The 16,679-nt window shown below is 36.2% G+C and overlaps 3 protein-coding genes across 11 annotated transcripts; all 3 read left to right on the forward strand.

Moving 5' to 3' along the window:
* Nucleotides 681-1,684, forward strand: LOC18772381 (oleosin S1-2). Its single transcript, XM_007207892.2, has one exon. The coding sequence runs from the start codon at nt 972-974 to the stop codon at nt 1,389-1,391; it is 420 nt and encodes a 139-aa protein (XP_007207954.2). The 5' UTR covers nt 681-971; the 3' UTR covers nt 1,392-1,684.
* Nucleotides 4,073-8,822, forward strand: LOC18774390 (vacuolar cation/proton exchanger 5). Of its 3 annotated transcripts, none has more exons than XM_007205336.2 (13): nt 4,073-4,252; nt 4,733-4,906; nt 5,071-5,328; nt 5,403-5,470; nt 5,558-5,586; nt 6,268-6,464; nt 6,547-6,759; nt 6,961-7,095; nt 7,343-7,459; nt 7,533-7,586; nt 7,857-7,973; nt 8,218-8,314; nt 8,419-8,822. In XM_007205336.2, the coding sequence occupies exons 2-13, from the start codon at nt 4,862-4,864 to the stop codon at nt 8,439-8,441; spliced, it is 1,353 nt and encodes a 450-aa protein (XP_007205398.2). In that variant the 5' UTR covers nt 4,073-4,252; nt 4,733-4,861; the 3' UTR covers nt 8,442-8,822. The 3 variants fall into 3 exon arrangements, with proteins under 3 accessions (XP_007205398.2, XP_020422479.1, XP_020422480.1); XM_020566890.1 differs by having other exon boundaries at nt 4,086-4,336; XM_020566891.1 differs by lacking the exon at nt 4,073-4,252 and adding an exon at nt 4,322-4,342.
* LOC18773534 (probable amino acid permease 7) lies at nt 10,307-16,676 on the forward strand. 7 transcript variants are annotated; one of them, XM_020566483.1, is made up of 8 exons: nt 11,857-11,944; nt 14,211-14,321; nt 14,422-14,658; nt 14,781-14,874; nt 15,135-15,349; nt 15,614-15,747; nt 15,871-16,098; nt 16,191-16,676. In XM_020566483.1, the coding sequence occupies exons 2-8, from the start codon at nt 14,249-14,251 to the stop codon at nt 16,590-16,592; spliced, it is 1,383 nt and encodes a 460-aa protein (XP_020422072.1). In that variant the 5' UTR covers nt 11,857-11,944; nt 14,211-14,248; the 3' UTR covers nt 16,593-16,676. The 7 variants fall into 7 exon arrangements, with proteins under 7 accessions (XP_020422067.1, XP_020422072.1, XP_020422071.1 ...); XM_020566482.1 differs by lacking the exon at nt 11,857-11,944 and adding an exon at nt 13,441-13,696; XM_020566480.1 differs by lacking the exon at nt 11,857-11,944 and adding an exon at nt 13,716-14,119.

Below are 16,679 nucleotides of genomic sequence, written 5' to 3' on the forward strand. Positions count from 1 at the left end.
GGCAAGAATGTTTCTCACTCAAAGTACTCTGAACCCACTCAATGCTATCGAGGGGTTGGGATGGACTTTGAAGAATTCATCTACTTCCTTAACCTTCTCGAATGAAGTCAACTGCAGAGGAAGGTAAATCCACCAAAAGTACAATGAAGGCACAAGCATTGAACAAAATGAAAAGGCGTCAGAACAAAACAAAAGGCCTCAAAGACAAGAACAAACGTTTCAAGATAAATGCGTAATACATTATAATTCACTTTTTTCAAGGGTTTTCATTTGAAGTATTTAGCTTTAATCAAGGAAAGTGCTGTCTCCATTCTAAGCACTGCGAGAAACACTTGTGTAGAACGAAAATAAGCCAATTACAGTATGCCAAGTGAAAAAATTATCACGCATTTGCATACCGTGATTAGCCGGATATTATCCCCGTTTCACACAATTTCTGCAGCTGCGCCCTTATCTCTTTGAGCTGAACATGCTTACAGACGTATGCTTTCTGAAACTACAGAGTTTCTAAACCTTATCCTGCATATCCGGCCGTTTGATATTTGATTGGAGCTACTATTTCCTGATCAAATTAATCAGTCAAAATGATTTAGCAGTTGATTACAGTTAACCACAAAAATTGATGCTAAAAGTGTCTTAATATAATTACTTTGTCTTTGTGTAATTGTTGCAGGGGCTTTGACTTTGTTGACTCGAATTGATGGGTCCTTCTCAAACAAATTCTAGAACAGACCTATCAACAAGAATTATCCATTTCACATGCAGCAGCAACCTACGTGTCACAGTACCCGTTGCCACCTGTCCCACATGAACTCCAACAGTTGCCACATAACATCAGAAATGAAACCAACACGTAACCAAAACCCCCATGCACCAAATATAAAACCATACTTTCATGTACAATTTCAAAAACCACACAGTCAAAAAGATCACAGCAAAGGAGCAAAAAGAAAAAGAAAAAGCAAAACCCAATGGAGGTTCATGGGAAGCAGCAGGCCTCAGGCACCAAGGTGGTCTTGGCAGCCATGGGAGGCTTGGCAATTGGAGGGTCGCTTGTGTTCTTGATGGGTTTCAGTTTCTTGGCCTCACTGACGCTTCTGGTTTTGAGCTCACCGCTTCTGTTGATCTTCAGCCCTTTGCTGTTTTTTGCTGGGTTTGTGTTTGTGGGAGCAGTGGTTGGGTTTGCTGTGGCTGGAGCCATGGCCCTCACAGGCATGTCTACTTTGGGGTGGATTTTTCAGGAGCTAGGAGGCACAAGTCTTTTGGGATTTGGTGGTGGTCTGGCCGAGAGATTGAAGGAACAAGGAAAAGATTGGGCTGGGTTCTTGCAGCATGGGAATGAGCAAGGCATCAAGATCGCTCGTAGAGGCCAGAACTTATTAGTTGTGTAGATAGCTGTGTGTTGGTTTTCTTTGTCCCTGTAAAAGTTGCTCCAAATTCAGTAAGATATATTCTCAGTGTTGAGTAATAATAAATGGAATGATTAACAATTTTCATGGGATGATTGGAAATGAACACCCCACAAAACTGATTGGAAAAACGAACCCTATACTGCATAGAATATGGCCACTTATAAGATGGTTCTAGATATCTGTAATATCCTCTAATTTCAAGACATGGATTTAGTTTCAAGACATGAATTTAGTCAAGTCGGTTTTGACTAGAGTATTAAAGTATAATATTATTTTTATTAAAATTAAAAAAAAGGGAATTAATTTTTTCACTTTTTTTTTGTTTGTTGAAAATTATTGGAAATTATATATTCCTTTTTTTTTTTTTTTTTTCACTTATGCTTATACTTCTTGTTGAAATTTTGGATGTTATGGAAAAATTAGATTTTATAATAAAAAAAATAAAAGGGAATGTAAGTGGATAAAATGGGTGGAGAAAAATCAAGAAAAAAAATCTAATTTTTCTATAAAAAATTTAAATGCCCTATAATATTGATTTATAGCATCCGACTCTCATCATATACTAAAACAAGTAAAATGGATCGGACCCATAGAGTTAGGTTGGGTAAAAAATCCTAACAAAACCGTAGGCCTAAGATTTTAAAAAGTTTACAAATTTTTATCTAAAGTAAACCAAATAAGGGAAGAGTTTATATTCAAGTGTTATCTTCGAAATTGAGGTTCTATGTTGGAAAAAAAAAAAGATAAAAAAGAAATTGAGGTTTTAAGTTAAATTTTCTTCTTTCAATATGTTCACCCGTTTTCGTGTTTAACTCCTGATATGGAAGGGCGAAGTTCCCCACTAGCTTGGAGACCACTTGTTGGTCAACAAGTCAGCTTTCTTTGGTGTGCGAGCGTGCCACTGCTAGCAATGTAAATTCTAGCAGACTCATTTTTAGAGTGGATAACCTGCGCCTCAAGTTACTGACTTCTAAAACAAACGATTGTGAATTTGGGTGAGGAATATCTCCCAAGTAAGTTCTTTTCTTGCCTCAGACTGGTGAGGACTTTCACAATTTATCTCAGTATCAAGATGGTTGTTCGGGCCAGAATAGATAATAATAAAGTACTGTTTCAGGCAGAACTGCCTTTTACAAAATTAAGAATGGAGAAATCAACTCTAGAAAGGCAAAAAGATGGCTGGAATCTCATTTCTGCCTGGGTAGAAACTTCTGATCCGGGCTGGACTGGGTATGTCTATGCTGGACTGTACTGTCAACAACTTTAGCTGCTTGGCTTCAGTTGTAAATCGATACCAAAGTTCAATTTTGGCAGAGCTTTAATCTACTTCAAGCCTTGGGAGACTTTTCGAGCGGGCAGAACTGCGACTTCTTCAGTTTGAAAGGACAGAAGTGGCTATTCTCGAGGATTTAACAAGCTGGAACTATGCTATAAAATTTGTTGAGGTTTTCATATTTGTGAAAACTCAAGCTGTGTTTGTTTTGGCTTTTGCTGAACCAAATTTGTAACGAGAGGGATCTCGCTTTCAGAGGACTTATTTTCTAAGTCTGAACTTTGGAATTCTGATCTAGAGCTGTTTTCCTGTTTGTATTTTTTGATTGATTGATGAAAAGAATGTCCCTTTTCTTTCTTGCCTGTTTCTGTTTTTATAAGAGACCCTCCTTTTGAAGGTGGTTTTAAATTTTAATAATGGGCGGCAAAAGATTTCTCAAAAAACGTAAAGCAGGAAAGATTTTTATCAATTATGGCAGATAGACTCCCAGTGGTCATTTCCTATAGCGATCCCTTCCCTGGTTTCCTGGCTGACGGTTTTTTTTATTTTAATGCCACCGTCTGTGTGAGCTGATCCTATGGCGGTTTTGATTTTTCTTTTGTATTTTCTGAACAACTCCCTGTCTCTTGCTCTTGAAAACGTGATTTGCGAAATCTTTTTAGAAGACGGTGTGTTGCTTTGGAGCAAAAAGTCTCTGATCATAGACGCCCCTTTGATTTTTCTTTCTCGGCAGTGTTTTCAGAAACGTCCCTTCTCACATAAAAACTCTAGTTGGATTTGCTGACTTTCCAGAGAGGTGAGGTAGCCACGTGAATGTGTCTTTAGTCTCTTGGGCTTGAGTTTAAACAATATTTTGTGGGCTGATTTTCAAAGGCCCAATATGACAGCTTTGGGTCTTTTTGGGACTGGATAAGTATTTCACCACGGGCCTGTTTCTGGATCTCTTTGGTGTGTCGAATTTAGGCCCAAACACAATATATAGAGAGGAAGAAGACAAATCTTATGGTTATAAATATCTAAATGCTCCACAAGAATTATCCTCCATAGTATTTTCACATATGTTATCAAGGTATTAAGAGATTCGAATTTAAAAACACTAGTTTGTAAATTAAGACTCTTTTTTATTGAACTAAATCGCGTTTACACTTATTAACTTAAATATTAATACAAACTTTAAAGATCCCTGAAAAAGATTTTATTTATTTATTTTTATCTTTACCTATATTTATAAATCAAACAGATGGAGATGGGGTGAAGTGAAGGTACGGAATAGTGTCATACCTTATTACCGCCTATCGTTTAACAACTTAACTGTAGATACAAACACGACATGTCGTTTGCCTACACCAATTGAATATTTTATTGAACGCGCTTGCGGAGACGGTGCGTTGACGTATCAACCAAAGTTATGCTTTACGAAACTGTCTGGTGAATGCAAGAGAAGAGAAGCAAGATCCAATCTTCCAACAGTTCCTCGGAAGGACAAGAAAACCCAACAAACAATAAAGAAAGAAGAAAGGCAGAGACTCAGAAATTCAATTTCTTTGCTAATAATAGCAACAATCAAGTACGTGATACATTCATTCTTTGATTCCGGATTGTTCATTCACTTTGTTGCTTCCTGCTGCTGAGATTGTTTTAGATTGGCAAGGTTAAGGTTACTGCTCCCTCATATTCAAGAACCCACCAATTCCCATTTGAGTATAGTGAATTTAATTGGAGTTCTTTCAAAACCCACTTTAAATTTCGTATTTTGATTCCGACCCAGTTCCATTTTCAGCATTTTTGTTGTTTATTCTGAGTTCTGGAGCGGGAGCAATATGCAAAAGATAGAATTTATTGTACCCTTTATTATGGATTAAATAGAGTCTTGGAGTCGGAACACCAGAATTAGGATTGAGAGTACAGTTTCATGGTAGAAGGAACAAACTTTAAAGTTTGGTTTTTGTGGGAGTTTTCGTATCCTTTAGTGTTGAGTTATTGATACTTTATGAATCTAATTGTGTTTATGAGGTAAGCTTCATCTTTGAATTCCAATTTTTTGCAGTACATCGTCAAGCTTGGCTGGAACATTTTGAACCTTTTGTCGCATCTTTGAGAATGTACACTAAGACCTTCCTGCATCGATGCCATTTTTCATCGTATTGATGAATCATTGCGTATCTTATAAAAGAAGATGAATTATAAGTTACAAGGGCTTGAAATCCAGTCTCAACTTGAAGTGAGTTTTATTTGCTTTCTTTGATAACTAAAACTTTGTCGCGTTTTTACATTTTTTCCCTAAATAATGTAACTCAAACTAAATAATGTAATGTCATTCCTGCATAGGCACAGGAAATAATCTTTAAGTGATGGTTTTGAATGTCATGGTGTTTCTTGTAACAGATGGAATCACTGGACAACAGTTCAATACATGAATTTGAGGATGAGAGTCCTTTTACTCCGGGGGCTGAGGCTCAAAAGACACATTCTATGCAAGCAGTGGGGGAATGTTCATTTTCACGGGGTTCACAAGCTAGTGGTGATAAAGTGTGGAGAAATATATGCAGAAGCATAAAGACTGTAGTTTTCTCAACTAAGCTCAACTTGCTTATGCCCTTTGGACCTCTAGCGATATTTGTATATAAGTTAACTGGCCATAATGTGAGTTACAACTTTCCCTTCTTTGCTCATTGCATTGCCCAATTATGTTTCTAATTTGTGGATGTGAACTGCAGGGCTGGGTCTTTTTCTTGAGCTTGTTGGGCATAACACCTTTGGCTGAGCGTTTAGGTTATGCTACAGAGTAAGTACCTTTGTCCTTCTTTTCCAGCTGTATCCTAGTAACTTGAATTCTTAAGAAGCTAAGTGAACTTTATTTTTGCTCTTATAGGCAGCTGGCGTTCTATACTGGAGCTACTGGTAATGGTTTCCTTGTTCTTTTATTCCTAATCGGTTACTTCTTACCTCTTAATCCTTTTTGGTTTGTTCAATCAAATTATTCAATTTCTATACTGGAGCTGGAAATCTAAATATGGGTTTCTTTCATATCTGTGTGAGAGTTGACTTTGCTTGATATTTCTGAAAAAAGTTGGAAAAAAAAGAGGAAAAGATATCTTGCTGAAATTAAACATAATCTAGGTTGCATTCTTTTGAGGAAAGGATCTTGATCTTATTGCTCCAGCGACAATTTAATAGATATCTGCAATTTATATATGTAACAGTGGAGATGCATGCCTTTTTCGTAGTCTGTTTACCTCCTTGCTTTCTTTTATTTCCTTTTTGTTTTTTTGGTGTGAAGGAATTCAAGTTCATGTTGTAACGGAATGGTATAACGAATTTCTCCAGTTTTCTTTATTCATTATTTTTTTTATCAACAATTTATCCAGTTATATACATACAACATGCATAATATATATATGTATTTTCCTCTTGTCATTAAAACTGTGATGTGCTACATTGAACGTCACATTCATACTTGTGCCTAAGCATTTGAGATTTTATCCATGTATAATTAATGTTGTAGTGTCTTGTTAATGTCTTATAAAATGGTTATTTTTCCTTCTAGGTTCAATTTTTGATATATCAAATTGGAACTTGCAGTTGGGGGTCTTTTAAATGCTACTTTTGGAAATGCAACAGAACTGATTATATCAATTTATGCACTGAAACGTGGAATGTTACGCGTTGTTCAGCAGTCGTTGTTAGGTTCTATTCTGTCAAACATGCTGCTGGTGCTTGGTTGTGCATTCTTCAGTGGTGGGCTTGTTTTTCATGAGAAGGAACAGGTGTTTAACAAGGTAAATATATCACCTCTTTTCTTTTCTCTAGAATTTTCAAGTCCTTTTATCTTTCTCCCTGAAGCTTATGTATACTGGGCAGGCAACTGCTGTTGTGAACTCAGGGTTGCTGTTAATGGCAGTCATGGGCCTACTTTTTCCAGCTGTTTTGCACTATACTCACACTGAGGTGCATTTTGGGAAGTCAGAGTTGGCACTTTCAAGATTTAGCAGTTGCATCATGCTTGTGGCATATGCCACATATCTTTTCTTCCAGTTAAAGAGTCAAAAGAATCTGTATGTTCCTCTAAATGAGGTTAGTTGAGGTCTTTTCTTTTTGTGTGCAAATAATTTCCTTTTATTATTATTATCACCATCGTCATTGTTATTAATATTTTCAATATTTTAATTTGTTCATCCTTTGAGTTTGAAATTGTCAATATGACTTTTAGCACCATTTACTCTATTAAGTATTAACTTAATGAATTTTGTGGTGGTATGTATGGTATGAATTCAGGAAGTGAGTCAGAATGAAGAGAACTCAGATGATGATGAAGCTCCTGAGATCTCTAAATGGGAATCAATAATTTGGCTTTCAATAATGACGGCTTGGATCTCAATCCTATCGGAATATTTAGTTAATGCCATAGAGGTAAATAGAAGATGTTGTACTTGGGTTCTTTAGACAACTACATCTAAAGAATCATTTCTTTCCCCCTTCGTTTTTTCCTCTCTTTCCTGCCTTTTACATTGCAAGTGGTTGATTTCCAAGAGTTTTCATGGGAAAATTATTTTTACTAAGGATTTCAATGGGATGGAAGTATGGTGAAAGTTTGGAAACTCTTTGTCTTGTTGCTATTATGATTAATGAGCTTTGAGGCTGGATGATTAATTTGTAGGGAGCATCTGTAGCATGGAACTTGCCGGTTGCATTTATCAGTGTTATTTTGCTCCCAATTGTGGGTAATGCTGCAGAGCATGCTAGTGCAATTATGTTTGCCATGAAGGACAAGCTTGTAAGTCTCAAGTTTTTTGACTTCTTCTTGTTTTTGTTAATTTGTGTTGCACTAACCGTGATTTTCTCTATAGGACATTTCTTTGGGAGTGGCAATAGGGTCATCAACACAGATATCCATGTTTGGGGTGGGTACTCATCTGATGCTTTTTAATGTTCAGATAATGTTTCTTATGAAATAATGTCTATTATGTTTCAAAACTATTGTTTTGTGTGTGTACTGTTTTTAGTTGATTGGCAGTTGGCGTCCGATTTCTTGCAGAGAGATACATACCACTCTTTATTGTAAATTTTATATATTATTATCCCTGTTGATGATTGTGCAGGTTAATAGTGATAATTAATCATGATTTAGCATATATAAATATCTAAACAAAATTCTGTTTTAATTGTTGCAGATTCCTTTTTGTGTAGTTGTTGGGTGGATTATGGGGCGCCCTATGGACTTGAACTTTCAGCTTTTTGAGACAGCAACACTTTTTATAACTGTCTTAGTTGTAGCCTTTATGCTGCAGGTATACATTCGAATTCCTGAGATTAAGGACAAAATCACTTGATATATTTGGAGTTGAATTTAAAATGGGTTGCAGCACTTTTGAAGTCGATTATCTGCCTGAATCCACATTTTTGTGCTAATGAGCTTGAATTTTTGAACAAAATCATAACATTTTTTTAAAATATAAATATTTTTGGTCATTGCAATATTTTCCTTTTTCAAAATTGTAACATTCCTTATTTGTCGGGTATGATTGGTTACAGGATGGAACCTCTAATTACTTCAAAGGGTTGATGCTTATTCTTTGTTATCTGATAGTCGCCGCAAGTTTCTTTGTTCATGTAGATCCTTCTCCAGCAGGTCTGTTCTTAAATTAGACTTCCATTTTAACTGCTGAATAGTTTATACTGGGCATGCTGTGTGCTGAAAGTTTATTTATTGACATATTGTTCGTAATCTTGCAGATGAAACACAATCGAAAACGTAGTTGTGGAAGATGACTATAAACAGACAATCAAGTCTATTCGAGGACTGACTACATACAGAATGAGATGTGATATTGGAGATGATGCACAATTAGAAACATAGTCCACGAAGCTGTGGGTTGCTCTGCAAATAATTTGGATCATCATCCTGTTTGTACATATATACGAGTTTTCACCTGCTTTTTAGCTTTTGGCCAACTTCTGCTTGTTTTGTTCAATGAATATTATCAAGCAGGTATCTTGCTGAGCTCTGGCTTGGATGTAAACCTTGAATAAGATGAGGGGAGTGGTGAATTTTACATAGGAAAAACGTGTTCTTCTATCTTTACATTTGTGGTAAAAAACCTTTTTTTTATTTTTTGAAATTATGTTACTTTGTAGTCGATCGTCTTCCTTTCCCATCTAGGCATAACATCACATCCATGGATAATGGTTGCTTGTATGATTATTAAGTGAGAATAATTGATTAGATATTTTAAACAACTTTGGAAATTATGATTAATCCGAGCGAAGGCAAAATGGCATTTTGGAAAATGTACAAATCTTAAATTAACCTTCATGGCATGTTTACTAATCTATAAGGATGATACTTCCCTCCTTACTAAGGAGGAACTCCTAGGTAAGCCTCCTTACCTAGTAATGTGGCTCAATCACAAATTGACATGTGTCTTTTTTAAAAGTCTCGAAAGTGTTTTTCCTTTCTCTTTCATTAGTATAACAAATTTCCTTTTTTATTATATACCTCAGTTAAGTTTTGTCTGTTGTGGACTTTTCTAACTCTAACCCCAACAATTCACCTTCATCCAAATTACCATTGACAATATTGGAATTGGTAGGCATAGTTTCTTCATAGATGTTTTTTTTCAAAAGGATATAGACATTTTTTAATCAAGCAAACTTTGAGTTATAGAGATCGTGGAATACGAAATTAAAATACATCTATAATGTCTCCTTGCCTAGTTATTAAAATGTCCTCGTTGGTGGGTTAAAGTAGATGGCAAATTTGGAATGTTAAAAATTATAAGAGGATATAATGGGTAAAAAAGATGAATTCCTAATAGGTTAGTTTTTTAGGAATTAGAATATTACCTCCCATCCAAAAATTGAATTCCTCAAAAATCAGGAATTCAATTACTACTTTTGTGTGAGCCTCACTTATTTTTTAATTCATTGATGTGAAATAAACACAGGAATCCTCCATTGGTGGAATTCAATTCTTGATGAGAATTTCAATTCCTGATTAGTAAACACACCATTAATAGAAAATTTGAGGTTGTTAGTCATGTGAGACGGGATTGAGATTGGGATAGAAGGCCCTGTCATTTGACATGGTGGGGAGTTGTCTAAGAATTAGTAAGCACATGGGATCTTTCACCTCACCCGTTACAGTGAAATCGTTACCCCATCACATGATGTGCCCAATTTATCAATACTATAATGTGATATATTTATTAAGAACATACCTTTTAATATAAATTCGTAAACACGCAAATTTGTGAAATGTCATAACGTTGTTACTATACCACACATTGATTTTTCATCGCATTATTTGTCAGCATAGACGCATTTTAGCATTTTCTAGATCTTTGATTTTTCTATTGCTTGTATCCAAGGACCTACACACGATCCGTCAATGAATAAATTAAACACTGATGGTAGTGACTTGGAAGAAATCAAGGAAAAAACAACTCCCTCAAAATTATCAGTCTGTGCATACGTAAGCGTTTGAAATTCGATAAAAGAATACAATTGTATGATGAACAAATAGTGAGTTTAACAACTTGGTTAGTTCGTACCAAACTGTCAACGATGTGCCTCACCAGAAAAAACCAGTCAACTACACCTTGCGTGTAACGAGAATGGCAAAACTTTCTGTAGTTCCACTTGTAGCTTCCAACCCATAGTTTCTGACATTTGGTTGATGAACCAGCAGGACTTATATATGCCCGACTTTTCTATGGCATGCCACTTTTTACCTTGTGTGAGATGCCAATCTGTCTATTTAAGCCTTCAAATATTTGATCGATCAAAGTTTTTGTGGGAGAAAGATGGTTGGTGGTGGTGAAGCAGAAGAAGATGAGCAGTTGCCATTGCTCATAAGCTCTTCTTCAACAAATGAACTCAGCCAACAACCTCTCAAAAGAACTGGTAATCTGAGCTCAGCCCACTATTTCTTGTCTTGGTGATCTTCATTCTTTTGATTTTTTGGCAATTTTATTGAGGCATATTCATACATGTAGGGTCAACAGGTCAGGTTTTACTACAATTACTTGAAATGCGTTTAGATAACATCCTTTTTCGATTAGGTATGGCTTCGAATATTCCTCCTCAAGCCCGCCAATTAGTTAACCATAGACATATTTTAGTGAATGGTCGTTAGAATTTAAGAAACAGAGGACTATGATGGTTCATTTCATTTAATTGGGTAGAAGTGTTTTTTTGTTAGGTATGATTGGCGGTTGAGGAAGCACAAAAAAAATCAGTGGTCCTAAAACCTGAAGATGATACTTGTGAATCTTTATCTCCACTTTTTAATGTCTCTCTCAACAGAAGTTTCAGTTTCATGGCAAATCTGGACTTAGCTAATATAGATATTTTCTGAACCAATGCTTGATTTAATCTTGGCTTTCAAATGTTCTTAACTTTTCAACAATTTGGTTTTCTTGCACTTTCTGCTGGATTGTAATAGAATCTGCAGAATGTCATAAAGATTTGGAGGCTAATTTTGTATATGAATTTCTCTTGGCTTTCAATATAATTTCCATATCTAAAATGCACCTTCTGCAATTTGGGCTGTTTTTGCACTTTCTGCAGAACCTAATTTAAGACTTGGAGGCTGAATTTGTAAATGATTTGTTATGTATAGGAACCATATGGACTGCAGTAGCACATATAATCACAGGTGTGATAGGAGCAGGGGTACTATCCCTTGCATGGAGTGTGGCTCAGCTGGGGTGGCTTGCAGGTCCATTGTTTATGCTAGTCTTTGCTGCAGTCACCATTCTTTCAAACAACCTCCTCTGTGACTGCTACAGATACCCGGATTCGGATGGCCCGACCAGATCCCGATCCTACATGGAAGCTGTCAAGATCTACTTAGGTTAGCGTTTCTAACTCTGTCTAAACACAATCTCTAAGTTTTTTTTTTCTTTCTAATTTTGTCACATCCCATTGTAAATTTTGATGCAAAGATGTTGACTTTGGCATCTTATGTTTTCCAAAAACTTTGTATCTACATGCATTACTTCAAAAACTAACTAGAGCGGTGCTAGGTTTAGTCGCTCACGTGCAAGTGGATGACCATGAGCCGTTGATGCACGGTCACCCAATTTCACGTGGGGGACTGAGCCTAGCATAGTTTATAAGTACATATAAATTATCAACTTTGACCTGTGTATGATGGAATTTTAGGAGAGAAGAGGCGAACTGTGTCTGCAATATTTATACATGAGAGCCTGTATGGCACTTGCATTGCCTATATCATTACAGCTGCTAGCAGCGTCAGGTATTCTTTATCAAACCTTTCTCTGCCTTTGAGTTGAACATTCTTTGCCTATATCTTGCTTGTTTGCTTCCTTATTCTCAGCTTATTTTCTTGTTGGAGTTGCTTTGCAAATCCAAAGTTCTTGCATTGCATCAATTGTTTGCCTGAACTTTTTTAATTGAATCAAAGTGCTTTGACTTTTTCATTATCAAAAAAATCATTGAGGCCTTTTTTTGCGTGGGTTTTGAGACCTTTTTCAACAACAAAAAGCCCATAATCCAAGCAAGATGGCCCTTGCAACTCCTTCTCTGATGGGCCAAAATTGCTATTTATATTTGGGCTAAGAAATTGAAAACAATTCTTTTGGGTCTTTTAATATGGTAGACTGGTAGGTTTTTTTTTGGTCAATCTCTTTTTGTCTTTTTGGTCAATCTGTTAGTTATTGAGTTTACGACTCTATGACTTTTCCAAGTAAAATGCCAAGGCACCGATGGAGCCAAGCCAACTAGGAGAGGCCTCTACGCGTTAGACATGAAAAGACAAGAGTGAGGCAATATTGCACAAAGGGACAAAGGAAAACATGTCAAGCCAAACTAGAATAATTGAATTTGAAATGACAATCAATGGCCATGGCTTAGTTTGGCACCTCTGAAACTGACCCAGCAATTCCTGTGATGTGAGGACAAGTGTGACATGATTAGAGATCAACAAATCTGTCTCAACCAAATATCAGCATATCATGTTTTTTTTTGTTTTTTTTAAAGGGGTTAATTGCATATAGCCCCCTCAAATTTTAGAGTTTATTTCAAAGATCGGGTGCTAATTTGAAATGTACCTTAAAGTTTGAGGGAGCTAACCCAAAAAAAATATTATATGATTGTTACAAGATTCTTGCTTAAATAAATACATAATAGAATGTTCATCTTGTGTGTTGTTAGTCTTGGATTCTTGCTCTTTGTGTCAGAATCATCAGTGAATAGTGATTACTAGTTTGAGCCGCCAGACAATTATAAAGTAGCTTTTTGATGATTCAACAACAAAAAGACGAGGGAGGGAGGGAATCTCTGTTTTTGTGAGACGTCTGAAAAATTCTTAGACTTTTTCTTTTGGCATCAATAATTCACCAACTCTACTGTGAGATACTGACATGGGTTTTTGAGCTCTTAATTCAGCCAACCTAAGATTATTATGTGAAGGGAAAACCTTACCCAGATTATAATTTCAGCTTGCCATGAGTCAGAAAGGTAAATGGATACTCATAACTACTGCCATCTGCAGTCAAGGTCTTAAAAGTCAACAGATTTTAGGCCTGCACAAGTGTTTAGGTTAAGATGGATGTATCATTAGCCTTCTTTGGTTAAAATGGAGTGCTGTCAATGGAGGACAAATTGTTTTCTGTTTTCAAGCAATTTCTTTGTTAGAGAAGTGGACTGACCAACAACCCACTTAGGCAAAGTCATGTTACTATAAATCCAAAGAATAAAGTAAAGTGAGGAAAGTTAACAAATGGGAAAAAGATGAACATGACAGGTTTGATATCCCATTCCTCCATTATTGGTATGGAATCATGGAAGGTTCAAATAAGACTGTAAGTATATGTCATCCATTTCACAGGTGTAAGCCTCCTTGCTAGGCTTAAGGCCCACCCCAACTGCAGCCATAAATTTTAGTCCAAAACTGGGAAAATAAAGATTTATTTTCCTTTGATTTAACACCCTTCCATCCATCATGAGCTGGTAATTAACTCCATAGTCTCTGTCTGTCTAAGACTTGGTAAGATCCAAGGATCAATCTACAGCCGTGTAGGAATCATCTGTATCAAATACCTTTTTTTATTTTTTACTGAGTCTACTCTACGTAGTACATCAAAGAAAGCCTAGTTAAATATTTATTACTCTTCCATGATCATGTGGCTGGTAATTAAATCTTTAGTCTGTCTACAACTTGGTAAGGTCAAGGGGACATCAAAAAATTTATTATATTTTACCCAGTAGAATTTCTATACCAAATAGGCAAATACCTTTTTTTTCTTTCTTTTACTGAGTCCATATATATTCTTACATCAAAGAAGGCCTAGATAAGTCTCTTCCATTGAAGGTTCAATGATCGGGGCAAAGCTACATCCTCAGCACATATATGAATGCCAAGTCTAATTTAGAGGCATGGAAATGGCAAATGAAACTGTTGCCTTGTCAGGCATTGTTTTTAGTTACATCAATGCATGTTTGGTAAAGTGTTGTTTTATTAGAGTATTTGCCTTAGGCCTCTCTATATTTGGAATACACAGGTCTCAAAACTTCATAAGCTATTGTTAGTCTGATAAACATGGCAGTTCAGCACCCTCTTGAATTAGCTAATAATGGTTCCTGTGATGATGATGGCCATCCACTAAGAACTGGTAAATTTTTCTCAGTCTACACTACACTTCTCCATAATTAAGAGTAAAATCCAATTTTTTCTTGAATTTACTTAGTTCTAGTGGGAAACTTATCAACCAGGAACCTTATGGAGTGGTGTGGCTCATATCATCACTGCTGTTATTGGATCTGGAGTTTTATCTTTGGCATGGAGTACTTCACAGCTAGGATGGATTGGAGGCCCAGTTGCCTTGCTTTGTTTTGCAATTGTCACCTACGTTTCTTCCTTCCTCCTTTCAGATTGTTACAGGTCTCCTGACCCTGTAACCGGAACTCGAAACAAATGTTACATGGATGCTGTCAAAGTGAACCTCAATAGTAAAAGACTAAAAACCTCTTTGTTTTGACTCTTTGTCTATGTAGTCTTCAATATAGGACATGTTTTTCTAATGGATTGAAATCTTTGATATGCGTTCTGATTTAGTTCAGTGATAGTTCAGGTAGAAAACAGTCCTGGTTTTGTGGTTTCCTTCTATATTTCAGCATGTATGGAACTGGTATTGCTTATGTGATTACCACTGCAACCAGTATGAGGTAACTACCCCTTAGTGATGAATGCTGTGTTTTTCATTTTGTTTCATCCCTTTGATATAAGAACATCAATGGTTTTGTATGTTGTGGGAATTTGAAGTTATGCTTTTCCTTTTTTGTATTTTTTAATTTTTTATTAGTGAATAAGATTGACTTTTACTAAGATTCTTTTCATATTTTGATGCTTACTCCTCTTCTTTCCAACTGATTTCAATTTGGCTAAGAATCTGTATTAACTTTTGCTTTCTATTTTCTCAATTTAGAGCTATTCAGAGGTCAAACTGCTATCACAAAGAAGGGCATCAGGCTTCATGTGAATATGGGACTAGTCTGTACATGCTGCTGTTTGGACTTGTCCAGATTGTAGTGTCACAAATACCAGATTTCCATAACATGGAGTGGCTTTCAACTATTGCAGCAATCATGTCCTTTACCTATGCTTTTATTGGACTTGGCCTTGGCTTCGCAAAAGTAATAGGTATTGCTTTGATTGTACCAGCTTCTTTTAACATAGAAATCTGGACTATGTTACAGCAATATTAACCAGTAATGCTTTGTTGTGTCGCTAAAACTATATATGTAGTGAACAGAAACCCAGAACTTCAAATTTGTTTCAATTGGAACTTCAGAAATAATAAAAAATTGAAAATAGCCCCCGCATAATGGAACTTAATAAATATATAAAAAGTTATTTCTGGTTCATCCAGTTGTTCTGCAGTTTAAGATGTGTTTACATTTGCAGAAAATGGCAGGATTCAGGGGAGCCTGGGAGGAGTTCCAACCTCTAATGTTGCTGATAAATTATGGTTAGCCTTCCAAGCACTTGGAGATATTGCTTTTGCCTATCCATACTCCATTATTCTTCTTGAGATTCAGGTTGGATTTCTAATATTTTCACAAACAAAATTGTGATTAAAACCTTATAAAATTATTATGTTCAAGCACAGATTTAGGTTGATTTAGAAGCTGACATGGAATTGTGATATCTGTCGAATCAAGGATACTTTGAAGTCCCCTCCAGCAGAAAACAAGACAATGAAGAAGGCCTCAATGACTGCCATCTTTGTCACAACCTTTTTCTACCTCTGCTGTGGATGCTTTGGCTATGCCGCCTTTGGGGATGACACGCCAGGGAACCTCTTGACAGGATTTGGATTTTACGAACCTTACTGGCTCATCGATTTTGCTAATGCTTGCATTGTTCTTCATTTGGTGGGAGGATATCAGGTACTACCAGTTTACATTGAAAATGTTCAAGTTTGAATCACCATTTCGATCTTTTGTAGACACCATTCTTTTTACATGATTTTATCTGCCAGGTCTACAGCCAACCAGTATTTGCAGTTGCTGAGAGATGGTTTAGCAAGAAATATCCCAACAGCGGATTTGTGAACAACTTTTACTCCATCAAATTTCCATTGTTGCCAAGGTTTCAAGCGAACCCCTTCAGGCTATGTTTCCGAACTGTTTATGTTGTGTCAACTACTGGGATTGCAATGCTGTTTCCTTATTTCAACCAAGTGTTGGGAGTGTTAGGGGCCTTGAACTTTTGGCCTTTGGCTATATATTTCCCTGTAGAAATGTACTTTGTACAAAAGAAAATTGGGTCCTGGACAAGAAAATGGATTGTTCTAAAGGCATTCAGTTTAGTTTGCTTTCTTGTCACAGTTGTGGGGGTTATTGGATCAGTTCAAGGACTTATAAGTGCCAAACTTAGCTAGGGAGTATTGTAATTTCCTCATAGACAAATATAAATGTAAAATTTTTCCTTTGCAAGTAATAGTAATGAGATTGCGCTGAGGAAATAT

This window comes from Prunus persica, chromosome G6, assembly GCF_000346465.2.
Source record: "Prunus persica cultivar Lovell chromosome G6, Prunus_persica_NCBIv2, whole genome shotgun sequence".
NCBI classification, from domain to species: domain Eukaryota; kingdom Viridiplantae; phylum Streptophyta; class Magnoliopsida; order Rosales; family Rosaceae; genus Prunus; species Prunus persica.

What these genes read in the sequence shown, in the direction of transcription:
- LOC18772381 (XM_007207892.2), top strand. Translation starts at nt 972, where the DNA reads ATGGAGGTTCATGGGAAGCAGCAGGCCTCAGGCACCAAGGTGGTCTTG.
- LOC18774390 (XM_007205336.2), top strand. Translation starts at nt 4,862, where the DNA reads ATGAATTATAAGTTACAAGGGCTTGAAATCCAGTCTCAACTTGAA. An exon ending in TGTATGTTCCTCTAAATGAG is followed by an intron (nt 6,760 to 6,960) that starts GTTAGTTGAGGT and finishes GTATGAATTCAG; the next exon opens with GAAGTGAGTCAGAATGAAGA. An exon ending in CACAGATATCCATGTTTGGG is followed by an intron (nt 7,587 to 7,856) that starts GTGGGTACTCAT and finishes TAATTGTTGCAG; the next exon opens with ATTCCTTTTTGTGTAGTTGT.
- LOC18773534 (XM_020566478.1), top strand. Translation starts at nt 10,488, where the DNA reads ATGGTTGGTGGTGGTGAAGCAGAAGAAGATGAGCAGTTGCCATTGCTC. An exon ending in AGCTGTCAAGATCTACTTAG is followed by an intron (nt 11,540 to 11,850) that starts GTTAGCGTTTCT and finishes ATGGAATTTTAG; the next exon opens with GAGAGAAGAGGCGAACTGTG. An exon ending in TTATTCTTCTTGAGATTCAG is followed by an intron (nt 15,748 to 15,870) that starts GTTGGATTTCTA and finishes TGTCGAATCAAG; the next exon opens with GATACTTTGAAGTCCCCTCC.